Below are 19,760 nucleotides of genomic sequence, written 5' to 3'. Positions count from 1 at the left end.
GAGACTGTTATTTTGGTTATGGTTTTGAGTTATAGTCACACCTGTTATTTTCTGGGAAATTATACAGGTGTTACGGCGATGGGTTACTGCCTTTGGTAATTGAAATTGATTTGAAAATTTTTGTTTCGCTCACTCACATTTTCTATTTTTGCACCCCCTCCAGGTTCTATCAGCAGAGTTCTATATCGACGAGGATTCGTGGCACTTTTCAGTACAGATGTCTTCTTATCCCGACCTGAAATGTCCACTAAGACTCCGAATCAAGCCATACTGACCGACACCTGGAGGGTGACGAAGCCATAAAATGTGATAATGTATAAAATGTGAATAAATTAAAATCTAATTTGCCTAAGTACACGAGTGTGTGGTAAGCGGGTCTGGACTCATTTCACCCGTGATACAGAGCATATGTATAGTACAGTAAGGTAAGATAATGATTATACCATCATAAGAAGACATATGTACTAAAAAGCGCCATGAATCCTCGTCGATACGAAACTCTGCTGTTAAAACCTGGAACGGGTGCAAAAATAGAAAATGTGAGTGAGGGAAACAAAACTTTTCAAACCAATTTCAATTACCAAAGGTAGTTGCCCCTCATCGACACACTTCCGGCCAGGGATTGGCTCGATTCGGGGTCCTAGTAGACATTCTGGGTTGGGGTGTGTCACATATAGTGTGTGCGTGTGTGTGTATATATTATATCATTTATAACTTATATATAGATGTTATATATTTTTTGTATGGTATGGTAATACCATAGTAACCGTATGGTATGGTAATACCATAGTAACAGTATCGAATACCAATACCGTACCATAGAATTTCATTTCGGTACAATACTGTGCCATTACTGATCAGCACAAAATCGGTATGGTATAGTTGGCACGGTAATTTGCCAAAAAAAATCCACCTCTAAGTTTTATAATAGAACCTCAACTTTCTTCATGGTATTAGAGCAACTTGTCCTATATGTGAAGTCCAACGGTCACATGTGGTCCACGTCACACCGTTTGTGTCGTTGACGTGTTAGGCTTTAAATTTCGTCACACGTGAGAGAGCATATTGGAAGTGAATCCTATATTGATGTGAGAATGGAACTTGCATGGACATAAATAAGTTGGGTTATTCCCTATATTGCCAATTGGTTTCATTGTTGAACCGCAATTTTTTTTTTGTAGTATCAAAGTAAGATTTAATGTCTGATTCATTCTTAATAGGAAAAGTGTCAATGAACAAATGGACAATTTTTAAAATCTATAACCAGCAAAAAAAAATTTATGTCGATCAAAGTACACAAGACATTGCTTATATATGAACCAAAGCAAGTTAGCCAAAGGTGCCTAATTTATGCATACCGGAACGCTAATTGTGTTCACTTAATTGGAGTGGTTTTTTACCACTTAGTACTATAATCTAATAGTATTTCTTTTCATTTGTAAGTGAGAAGTTTTAGGTTTAATTATCGTCAAATGTGAATTTGAACTACATTATTGTTAGGCCATTATAAGGCTAAGCCCATTCACCTTTCCCTAGCATATGGGCACACACAAAGTGTGTGAGGAAATTTTTTATTTTTGTTTTTGAAATAAAAGGAGAGATGAAGAGTGATAAAGAATGTGGGAGTGAGAAGTTTTTTTTTTTTTTTTTTTTTGTTTTAATTTGAGATATGTTAGGATTACATGTAGGTAAGGTTTTGAAAAAGGAAAAGCAAAATTTGGTTGGGTGAAATTACATTTCTGCCCCATATTTCTTATTCATGTTCTATTTTAATTAGAAGGTTAAACTGGTAATTTCATAAGATTTTGGTTAACAATGAGTGTTTTATTAATTAGTAGAGATAATATCTTTTGTTAAAAATTTTAAAAAAAAATATGGAGGGCCTTTTTTTGTGAGGATGTAAAAAGGAGAGAGTTATGTTGCCAATTGGTGTTATGGTGGAATTTCAACTTCTTTATGGTATTAGAGTCATGGTGGCTCACTTGTGAAGCTCAATAGCCATAAGTTCTCCACTTCACTCAATTTGTGTCTATCTGTTAGGTTCGAAAATTCGTCAAATAAAAAAAATTAGAAGAGGTTGGGCTACTCTGCCTACTAGTAGTGTATCACTAGCTCTTTTGTTAGCTAAAAACAAACACAACCATATCTATATGTTGATTTTCAGTATAATTGCCACACGAGGTGGTACACCACGTATCACTATACAAATGGTAGGATATGTGTATTAAAAAGATAATAACTTAAAAAAAAAAAAAATTTCTCACCACTTACATAAAAACACGTGATGTACCACCTATATTCCCGTCACAATTAAAATTTTCTTCTATATGTTGTCTCTCACCTTGCATTTCAAACATGTACAAGTGTGAGAGTCCTGTCATAAAAGACTTCCATAGAATTTAAAATTAGAACCACGTGGTTGAGGGGATGATTAATATCATTTCTCGCAATTGTGGGGATGGTTCTACCCCATACATGAATACGAGTGGTCCTTATACAGTATGAGACTTAAGACGGAAACGCAATGATGCTTTTATAATTTAATACTTTAGTATACTATTCTTAATCAATTAGTGCAATTAAAAAGCTTTCTACTAACTATCTCCATAATAATATCTACGAGAATAAGTGAAATTTTTAGTACGACGAGTTAGTGGGATTTCTTGTTTTTCCTGGTTTTAGTGCTTCCGAGATATCGGGAATCGTCTCCATGACTTTAATTTTTTTTTTTTCTTTCTGAGAACAACCTTAATGGACTTTTCCAAGATAACAGACGCTTTTTTATTTGAAAATGCTTGAGACCTATAAAATATACATCTTTTGTACATATTTCTTTCATATAAAAAAAACTGCGCAGATTTTTTAATTTTAGTGTTCTTTTCCACCTGGCCCAAAATGTAGGGTGATCATATGTCACAATTTTGCCACTTTTATTTTAGCTTAAGATTTAGGGTTGAATTGGGAGTTTAAAAATCATTAACCAATCATTGGTGTTGTCCGTGTTGCCCTAACAACGTGCTTTCGCACGTAGTGTTCTTTAAAAATTTTATGCATTTCATCTATCCCTATCGTACTCCAGCTTGATATTTTTAAGAGAAGAGTTTGCTTCTTAAGGTTGAGGATGAGTTCCTCATGAACATACTTTGTGGCCTATTTACATAACTTTGTGCTTATAATAAAAATCATTCATATTCAAAGTTAAAAAGGTGCTAGGTTCTAGCAGGACGGCAGGCAAGGGCCTAGGCAGGTTTTTTATTTTAATTAAATTTGTTATATAACAATAAAAACATATAAATAAATGACTAAAATTGATTAATACATAAAATAAAATATGTATTCAGAGTTATTTTACAAGAAAGAAGTTCAGAGTCAAAGATTATAAAAAAAAAAAAATCAATTAAAACTAAGTCGTTTGATCAATCACTTGTAGCAAATAAAAAGATAGTTTATAATGCTTTTACTAAATTTGTCCATCTATTTTTATACAATTCAATAACTAAATAATCTTAGTTTTAATTGATTTGCAACATGAAACACATGTACAGAGAACTTTGCTGCAAATTATTAGGCTAATATGGCTTATTCTTTTGATCTGGACTTACATATTTTGGACAGTGCTCCCAGTTTCTTTCTAGTATTTTAGATGATGATAATTAAGAGGGGGTGTGGGCCAACACTTTAATAGATAGTGTGTTGAGTTTCCATTCATGTTGTAGGTTCAAAATTATCATTTTAAATTATTATAATAGTTTTGAAACCTCCTTCTCTTAATATAATATATATATATATATATATATATATATATATATTTTTAAATGATGATAAGACTGGCAAAGCTGATGTTCGGGCTGTAGTCTGTTAGGGTTTGTTGTTTCTTGTTTGGCTTCGTCCTGCCTATTACCAAAAAAAATGACTGGGATTTGACCACTGACGGTCTTGTAGCATTTTTGTCTAAAACTAATTTGAAACATGACTTGGGTTTTGATCGTGATACTCGATCTCATCCTAATTACGTTTTTGGATGTTCAAACCCACTGAAGGATATAATTAATCCCGAATACTTTTCTTCTTTTTGAAAACCTTATCAAGATAAACAAAATTAGTGTTTTGGATGAGCAAATAGGGTTTCTTGGTAAGGTGAAGTTTCCTTATTTAATTAATCAACTTTACTAACAAGGATTAAATCGGTGCACATGACTGGCACGTGACCTTAGAATATTTCTAGACATGGAGTACATAGGAATATCATAGAAGATTAGGGTTTTAGGGATTAAGTATGGTGGCAGTATATACAGGGTCAACTAGAAACGTTGTTTCTTCTATACATAAGAAAACATGGGATCCATCCTAATTCTGAGCTTCCTTCTTCACCGTTGGATTTTTTTTTATGTCAAATGAGCCGTGATCTGAATAGCCCTACATATCAAGTGCGATTACACATCAAAAAGCTCCTTAGTGCGATTCTGGATGAATGAAATAATTTCAAACCCTCTGGATTCCTACAAAGGACGGAGCAAGTGGTCTTGATATGCAACTTCAATCCAGTGTGTTGCAGTACATTATACATTTGTTCAATTTTGAAGTAAAAAATGGCAGGGAAAATCTAGACCAAATATTTTACCGGGTCTAATCAGTTAAGTCAACAATAATTTTGATTGGTATAATTACCTCTAACATTCTTAAATTTGATTGGTGAATAGTGTAAACCGCACAAACAATTTGTGTGTTTGAAGAAGCACAGGAGCCAAACCCTAAGAAAGAGCACGGAAGTCCCTAGAACTGAACTATGAGTTGTAACCATTAAACCACTTGGTGGATGACACATCAGAAAGAAGCTTGGGTGGGACCCCAAGGGTTTTGTGCATGTACTAGGAATAGTACTTGCTAGGGTTTAACTGGTGTGAGGCCGTTCTCGTTGAGGAGATAAAAGACCAAATAGGGAAAATATAGGATAATAGGGGCTAGCTAGCTAAAAAAACCTGTATGGATTATCTAAACGTGAAAGCTCAAATGAACAACTGGAAAGGCTAACCCTAGGGTGTTACATTTTTGATATTGCTTCACACATTCTTTTGCATGCAACTTGATGCCTCAGATTCGATCGTAGCCTTCCTCCATTATAAATAGCTCACACCCTTTGCTTCTAAGCATGTCATATATTGAAGTATGAGATAGCAGCTGTGTATTGTTATCACTGCATGAGCAAGGGATCATAGAGAGTGAGTGATACAAAGAGTGCCTTCCAATCTTTTGGTTGTAATCCAAAGATATGGCCCTTCAACACACTTTGAGTTTGGCCTTCGGCCTCTTAGGTATTGTAGCTAATTTCCCTTCTACCTCTTTTTCTTCATCACCATTAATGCAATCATAGAAGCTAATTATAATTAACCCATTTTCGAATGCTAAATGGGAACTTCTTTAGTTATATTCCTTTGTGCCTAATTAAACCCTCTTTTATATGCATGTCTTCACAAAAGGATCGATGGTCACAACTTAATTTATGCACACTACATTACTATTTCTTTGTAGTATGTGTTAATAAGTTGTGTTTAAGATTTCAAGTTCATAAACTGATTTTTTTTCCTCTTGTCCCTTGTTCAATTCTTTTATCATAGGCAACATCATCTCCCTTTTGGTCTTCCTTGCTCCAGTGTAAGTGGTTTACTTTTATTTTGATTAAATGTATTAATTAACTATTCCATGGAAAATTTTCAAATATTCATATGCGTCCTAGCTAATGAGAACAATGATTTTTGCAATTGCAGGCCAACTTTTTATACAATTTACAAGAAAAAAACAACAGAAGGTTTTCAAGCACTTCCATATGTAATAGGGCTGTTGAGTTCAATGCTGTACATATACTATGCCCTCCTTAAGGAAGAGCTTAAATATGATGCCAATCTTCTCATCACAATCAACTCGGTTGGCGGCGTCATAGAGACTCTTTACATTTCCCTCTTCCTTTTGTATGCCCCCAAGAAGGCCAGGGTATGTATTGATCGTCAAACTCCATCATTAACACTAACAGTCTTCAAATTATATGTATCGCATACATATGGGTTTAATTTGCTTCTTGCAGATCTCAACTGCAACGCTTCTGTTCTCACTGAACTGTTTTAGTTACGGAGTGATGGTTGTTTTGACTCGCTTTCTAGCCACAGGTGAAATGCGTATTAAGATTGTGGGATGGATTTGTCTTGTGTTCAGCCTAAGCGTATTTGTCGCACCTCTTGGTGTCCTGGTAATTAGCAACTTCGACTTAAAGCAAATCTTAACTATTTGTAACATCTCAACTAACTGTGTTAAATATCTTATTGGAAGAGACGGTACTATATAATTGGTTGGGATGATACAAAGAAGGTTTTAGTTTCTTCCAGGATCAAATTAATTTCTTAATGTAACAGTGGTAAATTTGTGCAGAGACAAGTAATAAGGACCAAGAGTGTTGAGTTCATGCCATTTCCGTTATCATTTTTCCTAACATTAGGTGCAGTCGCATGGTTCTTCTATGGTTTTCTGATCAAGGACTACTACATAGCTGTAAGTGTACCTTAGTAGTTTACTTATATAAGTTACATGCATGTAACATGCAGAAGTGTATAATTATATTTTAGGAAACTTTAACAAAAAGCTCTCGGTACTGTTCATTTTACCAAAAAACCACATTTTTACACTAAAAAGTCAATCCTCGTACTATTCACTTTACCTTTTATTTTGTCCTTATCATTAGAACTCAAAGTTTTTAAGCCATTTTCATTAGTTTTCCTTATATTTTATGCCTTGATTTGAAACTTGCTGTAAAAATTTGTATATTAATCTTTTGTTTTCCTCTTGGTTTATTGAACCAACAGTTACCAAACATACTGGGCTTCTTCTTAGGGGTTGTTCAAATGGTGGTTTACGTAGTCTACAAGAATGCAAAGGAAGTTCTGGAAGATCAGCCAAAAGGTCAAGAATTATCAGAACACATTATTGATGTGAGGAAGATCAGTACTTTGGTGTGTCCAGAAATGAGCCCTGCGGTGATTCTGCAACCAAATGTGGACATTACAAGTGACATGATTGAAGTGGTTCAAAATATAATTATCATGGCTGAAAAGACAGAGGAAACCAAGGAACCTACCATGGATGATGATGCCTCCACCAAAGTATGACCCAAAAACTGAAGGAACATGCACATATGTTATAAAGTTCTTTAAGTCTTCAAGAGCATAGTTCCTTCAATTTTCATAATTAAAGTTTAATTTGTGTATTGGATTAACTGTACTCTAATTAATTAGGGGTAGTGCCATGGGTGTGTCTGTATTGTATCTCTATCTAAGCTTAGTCTTTCAGTATCTGCGTCCCCTTAAAGCTACGTAGCTATCTGATGTAGTTGTGTCACTAGCTTTAAAATAGTTAAGTTTATTTCAATGTATCAAGGAAAATAATATTACTAGTTCATTACATGCTATATATTCTACATTCTTTTTCTTTTTTCTTTTGAGGGCTCTTCACAAATTTCTCCTTAAAACTCCAACTTACAGGCAAAAGCAAAACAAATGAACCCCATTGTATCGCACTCGTCAACATTAACAATTGGTAGATAGGTGATAGATATTTTCTGTAGTTTAATTCTCGAAAAGTTATTCGCTAAAGTATTTCCTAACAAACTTTTGAAATTCTTATCAAGAAAAACCAAAACAATCGGAAAAAACTTATCAAAGTACTATATAACTCAATTTGACATGGCTGTTGCTGGAATAGATATGAATCTGGTCTCCTTCTTACAAATGAAAATGACAATTAGAATAAGCTTGACGAAGAAAGAACGCATCGTAGACTATAACTTGTCACTTTTATAATTATTCCAAGTATGTCAATTGCGATCATGGATAAAAAAGTCACTAGCTAACACAGAAAAGAGTCTCACTGCTACATATAAACTAAAAGTAGGCAGAGAATTTTCTTCTTACAAGCCTATGAGGTTTAATTTTTGCCAATATTAAGTTAGCTAGCATTTTCAGGAAATTCCACTGGGAGAGACGGAGACAAGAGAAACCCTAGCAACCAAAACGAAACAACACAATTAGTCTTCCTAAATCCAAGTAGTGGAGAATCCCATATTTTCTCTTTCTCTACATGCTATCTAGCTAGTGTTGAATGACTCGAAAACTTGCAGCAGGCCGATCTGAATGGATCCACCTTAATTAACATATCAATATGCTAGCTCTAGCCAAGGCAAAGTGGAAGAAAATCATCCATCTACATAAGTTTGGAACCTGCACACTGCACACATAAGAATATTCTTCCTAGCAAAAAAAAAAAGTAGGGAAAATTTGATATAAGTCCAATTTTTTTAGCCAATAGTAGGAATAGTCCAATTTATTAAAATAAGTCCAATTCCTTAAATTTAATTATTTTATTATCAATAATTATCTATTCAATGATAAGATTTATTATAAAAATCAAATTTCTTCCTAATTATCTCTTTGATTATTTCTTTTTATTTTTATTTTTTGTTATTTCTTGTTCTTCCTCGTGCTTTAAACCTCATTTATGGATTTTATTTTTAATTTTTATAATCAACCTATATCACAGGTTAATTATTTTTATGTATCGATATGACAAATTCTTTTTATAATCAACGTGTCACAAATTCACGTGTCTTGCTTGTAGGTATATTATGTTTTTTCCTACCTTTTAGTTCGGTTTCATATCTCGCTTACAGGTATAATATATATTCATATATTTGTTACTTGAGTTAAGGTACAATGTTTTGTAGATAATTTATGTTAGTATATTAGGTTTTTTTTTTTTTTGTTGTAAGATATTAATTAGATTTTTTGGAGTTGAAAAATGCATAATATTAGAAGATTTTAATTGATTTTTAATATTTAAAAAAATATAAAATGAGTATAAAAGAAATAAAAACATGTAATTAGATAATTGGACTCACACCTAAAAACCATCTATGTTTTTGGACCTAGATCTAAAAGCCCCCAAAAAGTAACTCACTATAATTGGGGCAAAGGCTTGACGTTTCCCCACGTGAGGAATACATCACCTGTAAATTTGAAGGGGTTCAATTAATTAAACTAAGCCAACATACTAACCTGGATTGACGGAGTCGAACGACATCTTCTTTGAATATTGCTCCACGAGCTAGTAAGAACTCTTTTATTGGTTTCTACTCGGTAGGTTATACTATTAAATGAGAAATATTACGTGTAACGTGTGTAATGCATTGATAAGAATCTTTACTTATACAAAGTGCGTAACCGTAATGAGATACGATCATTATAAGCCCATTAAAAATCCTTATGCATTTATATTATATAATTCCCTTAATTAAGTTCATAATAGGATTTGAAATCCCTTTTGCTACTCAAACTCAGTAAACCTTAGTGGGAAGATGACATGTTTGGTTAATTAAAGACTCTTTTGGAAGCGTTTTTAAAATAGTTGAATACGCTTTTTGTGAAAATATGTTAGAACAAATCCTTAATAAAAATGCAAGTGAATCCTGAAAAAAAAAAAAAAAAAAAAAAAAAAAAAACATTTAAAGTGCTTCCTGCAAGAAGCACATAAATATTGTTTCTTGCATAAAGCACTTCAACGAAAATAATTAGTATTCCAAATCCTAATAATAAGATTTGCAAGCAATTAAAGTGACTAGGAACATATTAAACCCCATAAAAATTCTCCCAACAGGTGCAACATAAGTAGGAAAAATATTCCAACATGTTGTCTTGCATCTAGTGTATTTTGTGCCGTTCTCAACGTGTATCTGTTAAGTTGAACACGTGAATTAGCTTGATTTGTTACCATCTATTTTTAGTACAAGTGATATTCTTACCTTTAATTACACTAATAAGTGGAAGAGAAAGAGTTTGAACTCAAAACGTGGTGAGCTAAAGAAAGTATATATCCTAATCACCAAGACAACCACTACTTACAATTTAATATTGTCTTAGAATTAAGGTATCCAACCGGCCAAAACCAATAAAAGGGCCCAATATATTATACATTGATGCCTAATGTTTATAGTAATTCCTGATGCGGGATCTCTCAACACTTTCAAACTTCACACTATTTTATACATCAACTACTTTTGTGGTTCTTGATGTCAAGAATTCGTAGAAATATGCTAGGGGTTTTATTTAGTAATTATTCTTTTGGCATTAGTCACTGTCAGTGAAATTTGAGTCAGTCTGATCAGATATTTCATCCATATAACAAAAACTTTAGGACACATTCCACCACAAATTTAAGGATTGCTTCCAGATATGACCACCATGCATGATCAACTTTTCATGTCAGATAATCAGGTGGATTCCACTGTACTTGCCTGCGGAACATTCTTTGGTAGTTCAATTCCCTGATGTGATAGATGACTCCCTCCTTTTTAACAAGTTGGGGGGATTCGGTTTCTGAAGAACTTGTGATTCAAATTACACGCCTGCTGGGCAAAAGTTTGTGTGTAGATATCCAGCATTGTTTACAAATTAAAAATCCACCAATGAGTTATGTTAGTGATGATTATAATTGCACGTTTTCTCATTGTTTATCTTTAGTTTTGAATACCAAAAAAATTAGGTTTCTCTCTTTATTATAAGACTAAAGAGAAATAGCTTGACGCAAGTTAACGTGACTAATTTTTATTGCATAATTAATTATGTACCATTACTAACTAACTCATCATAGGTGACTCAATGGTTCAGAACGAATACCAAATTTATATTCCACACCTCATGTCCTGTGTTCGATTTCTAGTGCGTGTAAATCATACGATGGTGGCTAGGAGGAGGCTGAAATGCCTTGGTGAGTCTTCTCGAACCCCCTAAGGGTAAACTGCAATGGTGAGGCAACTAGCTGGTCTCCTTCTAAAAAAACCTAACTTTAGACTAGAACTGCTTAATCTGGAAAAGGTTATATATAAGTTTGAATCTTGATCACGTGTGATAGAGCATTATCATAGTTGACCTAATAAATACACATCAATTGTAACATAATATGATCAACTAATGGTTTCAAGTTCAAATTCTCCATTTGTAGTTAATCTCTTCCGGGCCTATAATAGATTTCAATCGAGTGCTCGCTCCTCCAATGACAAAACATTATTAGCTGATCATAACAATCGATCTAATATGATCAGCTAAGGGTTCGAAACCATAATCACGTTTTCACACTTTGCCGATGTTGTTTCTTATAAGGTGTGTAAAATGAAGGGCAGTGACCAAAGGTCATTTTCAGAAGAAGCATGCCAAAGTTTAGGTAGGTATCCATGCTTGACCCTACCCTATGACTCTATATGCAATGCATCAGATGAGGCTGATGAAGTACCCCCACTAATAGTCTACTACTTTGATTGATCCTCTAAACGCCTGAAGCTTCAGATCAATTATTAAAGGTTTACCGTCATCATCTTGTGCTTTTTGTTTTGCTTGTCCCATTTTTTATTCCAATTTTGTTGAAGATTCTTATTCTTTCCTTCTGGTCAACTTGTTGAAGGTGCTCAAGTTACATACGGTTTTTAAACCAGGTGTTATCATGATGCAACTTTCAGCCATGATTATCCCATAGGGCAATCACTCAAGAAATTTTTTTAGGATGAGGATCCTCTTTATGGAAATTTAAAGAATCAATCAATTGTGTTCATTCATCGTACATCGTACGACTTGTTTTTGTTAGATACTATTATGTTCAATTTTAAATAAAAAATCAAAATAATTTATAACTGCACGATGTACAATGAATGAATATGATCGATTGATTGCCCTGGAAAGAAGATCCGGATAGGATCCTAATCAATGTTTTTATTCATTTCGTCCGTAAAATTTGAATGTGAGACATCTTCCAACAAAATAAAGATAGGAAATGTAACGGAAAATAAGTTAATTAGGGTAAAATTGCATTTGTATACAATTCTTCAAAAAAATTATGGTACAGGGCCTTATATTCTTGTCAAAAGGGGCTATTCGATGACGAATACAAAAGGGTTAGGCTTATGGATTACACGAATAGTTAGGTGAGTGATGCCCAATCCGGATACGGGCATTCATAAGTCCATCCGGGTGCAGAATATCGAACACAGTGCAGCCACAAAGCCTCTTCATGAACATCGTATCTGCAACAAATATAATGGAAGTTGATGACAGTCGAAATCAAATTTTTACGGTTATAAAGTATATGCATCAAAGAATATTTTCATTTAGACTCTGACGAAAATAAAAATCTTGCCCTTTTGGAACCAAATTCGGACAATTTGTACACATGGGATCAATGCTGAAATCTTCATTGGGGTCCACATGTCCAGTGGATAAATTTTCACAAGACCCGGATGTCAGAAAGGGCCTGGAATTTACAGCGGTTCTATCAGCACCCATTCCTTCAGTTGAACGACCATTAACATGTTTGGACAGATAAAGCATGTCATTGGCTATCGGATAGCCTACATGTTGCAAATGGACACGTATCTACATCACAGAAAAGCAGTAATCATTGATGTTTTAGTCGACGCAAATCTTGGCTTCAGAATTCAGATCATTTGGAATAAAAAATGTAGAGCTATGTCTTTAGAGTTTAAAGGATATCGAAATTCAGAAAACAAAATGGAAGGTAGAGTCGTAAGAACAGAAGCATAGTAGTAAAAGTTCACTGAAATGAATAGCGAATGGAAAACTACCACAGGGAACCAATAATAAAAGCATATGCTGCATTTTGCAAACTTCACCGTCGAGAATTGAAAGGGGAGATAATTTTCTTTTTCAAGAGAAAACTATTCAAAATGTGGTGTTACATTGCCCATATAATCAGTGCATGGACTTACTTGATGAGTTCGGCCAGTGACTGGTTCACACAAGACAAGACTGTGAATTCCATTGGTACTGAGTCTAGTAAACTTTGTACAGGCAGTCTTCCCCTTGATGAGTGTATCATCACATAAATCACTAACCTGCATAAACAAGAGACGGTTATCATCCAGTATGGGCACTTTGTACAAGCAGTCTATATAATTCCAAATATCAATTGTAGAAGACCAGTTAACAATGGGTTACCCATGGCAGGAAGTTTCAGATAACCAACCTTAACAACAACAATCACAGAGAAGTTCATAGAAACTACAAAAAGACCCTACAGTTTAAGCAGAAACTACTAGCATTATGCACATGATAACCCACCTCTGCTGTGCTCCTACATTCTCGAGGATCATGAATAACGTTAGCATCTACAAGTTGCTGGTGGGAGAGAGGAAAAAAAAAAAAAACAATCTGTCAAACCCAACATTAAGACCAGCAGTTTTAACATCCAGCTTTAACAAAAGCAAACCTCCTGCTCAGGAAATTCTCCAGCAACTCTTGCAATGTACTGTTTCTGGACCATCCCTCCTTCAATCTGCAACAATTGCATTTGACATCAGAAAATCAAGAGCAAAAAGACTTTTTATCCACAAAAGCATGAAAGACACACCATCTAGTCATCAAAACAGAATCTCTTAAAACACAGTGGAACAAGATAAACTGATTTCTCAATGGCAGTGATATGTGCATGCAACCAATACCAATACTTAGACTACCTGAACATTACCAGCCAAATAATTGGGAAAACCGCAAGCTTAGTAGTCACATGAACTGGTATAAAAGGTGCACGGTTTACTCTATATGAATATAGACGATACACCTAAAGAGACAGTATACTTTATATTTGACATGTTGCACATACCCACTCAGATGAGTGTACCCCTGCTTATATACAGGGATAAGCCCGTATTGCATGTAGCTCCAGGACTATATGGAACTGTATCGTGACAGAAACCAACTCACTATTAATTCATGCTACCATAATACACAGGGCATTGGCCATGAAGATGACTCAAAGTTTTCGGAAAAAGTTAACTAATACATTGTTTGCTAATTATCATATAGTCACTTCTAAAGATAAAGCTTACCTGTTGCCTAAAATAGTTGGCTTTTGAAGAACTTTTGGCCAAGATAAGGAGTCCTGAGACAAGGCGATCTAGTCGATGAATCGCTAGCATGATCATGTCAAGGAAAGTATAATAAAGAATGTATAAGATTTCACTGCAAAATATCATTATATTAAAATACGTGCTGCCAAAAGTATAATGTTTAAAGCTTTGGATACGGAACAGAGGTGCCAGGCCATGCTCAGCCTCAAGGATCCCAACAACGGTGTTCTTACGATATTGACCACATGAATGCACCTAGAAAACAGCAGATACTAACAGGCATAAGGCTCCGTAATAAGGTTATAGGAGATGAGGAAAATCTTTCATCCCCAGCTAGGCACACTAGGTCATAAATTCAACTCACCGGAACAGATGCAGGTTTACAAACGACAACCACATCCGGTTCTTCTTGGAGAATAGATATGTCACAAGTCATCACTGGCGGCTCATGCCTACAACCCAAACCAATTACACAAATTTGAAATACGAATTTGAACCAATCACAGATAGAAAAAAGCAATCACCAAAAACCATGAATGTAACAAGAAGAGTGAGAGCCATCAACCACAACACAAACCTGTGGACGAAGTGGCTTATCTTTTGCGACGTTTTAACAATGTAGGAAACCGGCACCATCACTCCCTCAACCTGTATCCTTCCTGATTTCACTGCACTAACCTACATTGCACAACAAATTAAAAACCTCATACAAAATCATAAACCCAAAACCTGAACTAATCGTCACGAAATCGTTCCATTAAAATGTAAAAGAAATTAAAACAAGAACAAGAAAACGAAAGCGGAAACTCATACATAGTAATCATAAGGCCGGCCTTTGAACTCATCGGTGAACAAGTCAACGATGGTCTTCCCCGCCCACCGTTTCTTCACCTAAAAACCCGGAATCACAGAATTAGGGTTTAATCGCAGCAAACTAATCACATTACCAAATTAATGAAGTAAGCTTACATGACAGATGAACTCGAAGTTGTAGGGTCTGACATGGCGCCTCCCTGCAACATTCCCGCCAAAGACATTTTTATTTATTTAACCGTTTAATTTGTTAATATTTTCGAAAAATATGAAATTTTTTCAACGGCTGAGAACTTACCGTCGCGAAAGATGTAATCTTGCCGTTGTGGCCGAATCTCTGGAGTCTGCCACACGATCTCCATGGCCTTCTCTTCCTTTCTACTCTTCATTTTTCGGCTTTGTTTCCGATTTTCGGATCAAATTTCCGGCTTTTGGAAGCGAAATCACAACCCAAGACCCCAAACTCCTCAAACGATATCGTCAAATTGAATTTAAAATCTTTATTTATTTATTTATTTTTTACAAAATCTACATTAAATGGTTTAAGGGCGGGATTAAGTTAAATCTCATAATTAGTTAGTAATGATGTGGTTTAAATTTGTCTTTGATGAGTATCGAACCTAAAACATCTCACTTTCAGTTAATGAGAAATATCACTAGATCGCTATCAAATATATTAGTATTCAACTGACAAAAACGTCGTCGTAAAGAAGCTGGTTTTATTCGAGTTCGAATTTCAATTGGGTTTGGCCCTTTTTTAGTTCGAGTTTTCCAACTTTATTGAGATTATCTTGTAATATTTTATTTTGCAAGATTTTTTAAAAGAAAAACTAATGAAAATGATTTGAAATTTTTGAGCTTTAACGATAAATATAAAATAAAAGGTAAAGTAAATAGTATCATGATTGACATTTTAGTTTTAAAATTTTGAACTAAACAACGCATCAAATATACACACATCATCTATACAAAAGTTAATTAAACTAAATAGCGTAGAGACCACTTCTAATGTTTCAACCATACGAAATTTTAACCGAAAGAAACTTAAAAGCAACAATATCAATTATTGTTCAAATAGAAATCAACAACAAACTTCAATTGTAGATATACTAAAACTTGTACCTAGCTTATATTATATGAGCGGAATAGATAATATGTTGAATAAGGGAATTCAGGCTAAAAATCAGGTTGCATTTGGGTTGATATGGGTGTACAAGGCATTTATCCAACCCACATCAACACACACACACACACACACACACACAACTCAATAAATAATCGGATTGAGGTCGCTTTGGATTTGAGTAGACTTTTAAATTAATAGTTCATATACCAATAACACAACTTAATCTTAATAATTAAGTGTGGCTTCTACACAACTTAAAAATGAGTCATAAATATTCATATAATCAATTTAACAAAAAATCGTAGGCTCAAAAAGATCTTAATCTCAATAATTAAGTGTGGCTTCTACACAACTTAAAAATAAGTCATACATATTCATATAATCAATTTAACAAAAAATCGTAGGCTCAAAAACATCTTTAAACATAAATTCGTTTTTTTTTTTTAACAAATGATATCATTTATACTAAATTAATAAATTTTTACAATCTCACGATGCAATGTAAAAAACATAAGAAATTTTTGCCTTATTTTTTGAAAAGGCAGAGGGTGTAAATGTAATATTATTATCAATCTGCTGCCTGAAACGACTTCGTATTGGAGCCGATATACCTTCTGGTGCACCCTCTTCTCCTTCAGCTCGTCAACAACCAGTACCAACCTCCAACCACCAACCACCATTAGAAGAAACAAAGAGAAGAAGGGAAAGAACACCTGAATTGTTCGGACCGATCGGGTGCTGCGCAAGGAGAAAAGGGTCGGCGTTGGGGAAGCGGTAGAGTGACACGTGGAAGCAATCAGTCGGTGCATAGGCGTAAGAAGTCAAAAGTCAAGAGCTTGACTGAGAGAGATGCCGGAGGAGGATTTGGTGGACATAAAGTTCCGGTTGTACGACGGCACCGATGTCGGTCCGTTCAGCTACTCATCGGCCTCAACCGTCGATATGCTCAAGCAGAGGGTCGTCTCTGATTGGCCCAAAGGTTTTGCCTTTGCCACTCGTTGTTTTTTACGACTTTAATTTCCATGTAATTTTGTTTGCTGTGAAGTTTTTCGATTTAATTGGGTTCGAAATTCGGAATTTTGATTCTGATTTGGGGGTTTATGTCAATCTGGGTTTGAAATTTCAGTTATTGGCAATCAGAATTTTGCTAAAATTTTGATAGAATCTGTTCTATTAATCTTGAGCTAGATTTATTAATAATTAGATGAAATCTCAACACAATTTTGATTTGGGCAATCAGAATTTTGGTAGAAGTTGTGGATTCAGTCACAAATTTGTAATTTTGGCTCTTTTTTTTCATCTGATTTTCACTGTGTTTTCAGCTTTGTTTGATTTTCCTGGATTGCCCTTTTGATTGTTTGGTAGGCAAGACTATGACGCCGAAGACGGCGAATGAAGTGAAACTGATGAGTTTTGGCAAGATTTTGGAGAACAACAAGACAGTGGGTCAGTGTAAATTACCTTTGGCTGATATTGGTGGTGGAATTATCGTAATGCATGTTGTTGTACAGCCAGCTATCGAAAAAGCTAAAACAGGTAATGTATCCATTACGATCTTAATCTCGAAAAGTTACTTGTGGCTTGTGAAAATTTCATCAGTTTGATTTCCGTAAATGAAACTCTATGTTGGAAAATGATATGCCTCTGATCATTTCAATATCTTATTTTTGGGTGGAAGTCCTGTTCATAGACGAAAAATGAATTCTAGTTTGGGTAGAGTGGGTACTGGATTGATAAATGCAGCCTTTATACCTCGAGAAGTTAATTGTAAATGTAATTTCCTCTTGAAATTTTTCAACCGTTGTTCCACAATCAACTAGGAAAATATGTAAAATAAAATTGGAACGGAAAGTTAACTTGGACGTGGTCATTAGCATTTGGTTTGAGCCTATGAGAAGGTTTTGCTTTCTTTCTTCTGCTCCATAAGATGATATATCTTCAGCGTTATTGGTGACGTTTGTAATGTCCCTGAAAGAAGAGTGACCCAGGCTATGATATTAGAGCAGATTCGAGTTTAAAGAAGGCTTAATGCAGACAACAGTCGACGAAAGTTTACCATTTGATTATGACCTTATTTCTTCCTTAGGATGCACAATTAACATCCTGAGAATGGAGAGGTGCATATAATATAGCATCCTTACTGGTTATAGCTACCACCGTGTTCGTTGTTCTTCATTTTTACTAATCTTAAGAGTATAAAAATAATCGGGAACATTTTATTGGGATTAATTAGGTTACGTTGTGTTGTGTTGCATTCCTTAAATGATTTTCTGAGCATGAGATTCTAATAAAATTATCATCGATATTTTCTGAACAGAAAAGAAGATTGATGATCTGCCCCGGAAAGTTGTCTGCTCGTGTTCCATACTATGAAAAAACTGTTTTGAGGTTGGGATCTGGTGACCTGGGTGTCAATCCCTTGGTTACAGAAACCATCCTCGGGTCATACGCCTGTTCATTGTTATTGTAGCATCAACGTGTACATGTTGTGATGTGTGTACAGAAAACCATGTTGTTGGTGATTTCAGTAGTTTCAAGGCTCTTGTGTTCCACCACACGGGTTGCTCGCCTTACTTGTTTCCGGTTTGGTTCTTGCCTTGTTCCTCTGCCTGTCTGTGTGTAAATTGCTTGAATGATTGTAGCAGTAATGGAAAGCTGTATAGACCTTGTTAATGCAAATAACAACATTTAAACTACAAGTAGAAATGCCTAGAACTTTTCTCCATGGCAGCTATTTCGGATATCTTCATGAGTATGTGCCAAGCTTGTCGATCCAACCTTCCTCTAGCAGTCCCCTGTGAAATCTGGCAAACTCTGAAACTGTAAACAGGCTCTTCGGTGAAGAAAAACCCGAAAATCGCGCATTGCATCCCCTGCCCTCTTCCCAGCATCTAGGATACCTTGAATGAGATCACCTGCGATCTTATTCAGGCATTCGTAAATCGTAACTTCCCGGGCTCCTGCAACCTCTTAAGGTGTGAATCCCGGCTGTCATGGTCAATGGATTTCCGATGAAGGTCCCGGGAAACATAAATTCAGTTCACTTGCATTAAGTAGTGTGCACGGAGTAAAACGTAGAAGTTGTATCGAGGGAGTTTTGGCATTTTATATGAAGGTTGTTTTGAATGTTTTCTATTTTGATTAAGCATATTTCAGTGGGGATAGATCTTTTCTTTTTCTTTTTCTTTTTTTATAATTTTATTGATTATTTATTTGATTAGTTGGAACATGTGATTGGAAGATTATTAATTATCCGACCTGAAATAGGCTGCTGGTCTGCTGTCCTGTTTTAGTGTCTTCTCTATGTCTTTTTTTCCAATCACTTGACACGTGTCTACCCACTTAGGTTTGGTTTATGATTGTGGTGCTTTAAAAAACAGCCGTTAATTAAAAATTTTGAAACATTAAATGTATTTGGTAAAACAAAAAAAAACAAAAAATATTTTTTTAAAAAATTGTTGTCAATAAAAGTAAAAAAATATAGAATCTTTACCCCCACATATTTTACAAAATTACAATCTTTACCCCCATCAATGCTCATTTAATGAAATTTTAAAATGACAATATACCCCTCACATATTTTACAAAATTACAATTTTTACCTCTACATTACTATCTTTGACAATTATTATATCACATTAAATATCATATCATTTTTAATCATTTAACATATTCAAGGCAATTTATAAAAAAGTTTACTAAACACTCAGATATTGCTTTTTTTTTCTTTTTTTTTTATTAAGAGTACTTTTACAAAAAAAAAAAGTTTTACAAAACACTCAACAATTTTATTTTACAGTTGTTTATTCTTACAACATAGTAGAAGTAGTTTTTTTAAAAAGCACAACAATATCAAACTAGCCCTCAACC

At 34.6% G+C, this 19,760-nt stretch overlaps 3 protein-coding genes across 4 annotated transcripts; 2 read left to right on the top strand and 1 right to left on the bottom strand.

Annotated features, from left to right (window-relative positions):
• The first annotated feature begins 5,149 nt into the window (after positions 1 to 5,149).
• LOC137709810 (bidirectional sugar transporter SWEET10-like) lies at positions 5,150 to 7,462 on the top strand. Its single transcript, XM_068448798.2, has 6 exons — positions 5,150 to 5,312; positions 5,616 to 5,652; positions 5,766 to 5,988; positions 6,080 to 6,241; positions 6,421 to 6,540; positions 6,852 to 7,462. Exons 1-6 carry the CDS (start codon positions 5,270 to 5,272, stop codon positions 7,152 to 7,154), a joined length of 888 nt encoding a protein of 295 aa, XP_068304899.2. The 5' UTR covers positions 5,150 to 5,269; the 3' UTR covers positions 7,155 to 7,462.
• A 4,398-nt stretch (positions 7,463 to 11,860) lies between these two features.
• On the bottom strand, positions 11,861 to 15,273 carry LOC137711459 (RNA pseudouridine synthase 7). 2 transcript variants are annotated; one of them, XM_068450704.2, is made up of 12 exons: positions 15,063 to 15,273; positions 14,921 to 14,964; positions 14,765 to 14,842; positions 14,529 to 14,629; positions 14,316 to 14,403; positions 14,128 to 14,206; positions 13,931 to 14,013; positions 13,312 to 13,377; positions 13,164 to 13,220; positions 12,812 to 12,937; positions 12,223 to 12,458; positions 11,861 to 12,109 (listed from the first exon to the last, which is right to left on the bottom strand). In XM_068450704.2, exons 1-12 carry the CDS (start codon positions 15,151 to 15,153, stop codon positions 12,007 to 12,009), a joined length of 1,152 nt encoding a protein of 383 aa, XP_068306805.2. In that variant the 5' UTR covers positions 15,154 to 15,273; the 3' UTR covers positions 11,861 to 12,006. The 2 variants fall into 2 exon arrangements, with proteins under 2 accessions (XP_068306805.2, XP_068306803.2); XM_068450702.2 differs by having other exon boundaries at positions 13,931 to 14,206; positions 15,063 to 15,270.
• A 1,024-nt stretch (positions 15,274 to 16,297) lies between these two features.
• LOC137711336 (membrane-anchored ubiquitin-fold protein 3) lies at positions 16,298 to 19,016 on the top strand. Its single transcript, XM_068450565.2, has 3 exons — positions 16,298 to 16,869; positions 17,256 to 17,426; positions 18,208 to 19,016. The coding sequence occupies exons 1-3, from the start codon at positions 16,740 to 16,742 to the stop codon at positions 18,261 to 18,263; spliced, it is 357 nt and encodes a 118-aa protein (XP_068306666.1). The 5' UTR covers positions 16,298 to 16,739; the 3' UTR covers positions 18,264 to 19,016.
• The last annotated feature ends 744 nt before the right edge of the window (positions 19,017 to 19,760 follow it).

Source organism: Pyrus communis, chromosome 6 (genome assembly GCF_041283825.1).
Source record: "Pyrus communis isolate YQ-2024b chromosome 6, ASM4128382v1, whole genome shotgun sequence".
NCBI classification, from domain to species: domain Eukaryota; kingdom Viridiplantae; phylum Streptophyta; class Magnoliopsida; order Rosales; family Rosaceae; genus Pyrus; species Pyrus communis.
The sequence above is the reverse complement of the archived record's forward strand: the minus strand, read 5'-3'. Positions and strand labels throughout refer to the sequence as shown.

Excerpts from the sequence above, each read along its gene's own strand:
- LOC137709810 (XM_068448798.2), top strand. The coding sequence starts at position 5,270 with ATGGCCCTTCAACACACTTTGAGTTTGGCCTTCGGCCTCTTAG. Across the intron at positions 5,313-5,615 it reads TTTGGCCTTCGGCCTCTTAG|GCAACATCATCTCCCTTTTG; the intron begins GTATTGTAGCTA and ends CTTTTATCATAG. Across the intron at positions 6,541-6,851 it reads TCAAGGACTACTACATAGCT|TTACCAAACATACTGGGCTT; the intron begins GTAAGTGTACCT and ends TTGAACCAACAG.
- LOC137711459 (XM_068450702.2), bottom strand. The coding sequence starts at position 15,153 with ATGAAGAGTAGAAAGGAAGAGAAGGCCATGGAGATCGTGTGGCAGACT. Across the intron at positions 14,843-14,920 it reads ACTTCGAGTTCATCTGTCAT|GTGAAGAAACGGTGGGCGGG; the intron begins GTAAGCTTACTT and ends CCGGGTTTTTAG. Across the intron at positions 14,207-14,315 it reads GTAAACCTGCATCTGTTCCG|GTGCATTCATGTGGTCAATA; the intron begins GTGAGTTGAATT and ends GCTGTTTTCTAG.
- LOC137711336 (XM_068450565.2), top strand. The coding sequence starts at position 16,740 with ATGCCGGAGGAGGATTTGGTGGACATAAAGTTCCGGTTGTACGACGGC. Across the intron at positions 16,870-17,255 it reads CGTCTCTGATTGGCCCAAAG|GCAAGACTATGACGCCGAAG; the intron begins GTTTTGCCTTTG and ends ATTGTTTGGTAG. Across the intron at positions 17,427-18,207 it reads TATCGAAAAAGCTAAAACAG|AAAAGAAGATTGATGATCTG; the intron begins GTAATGTATCCA and ends TTTTCTGAACAG.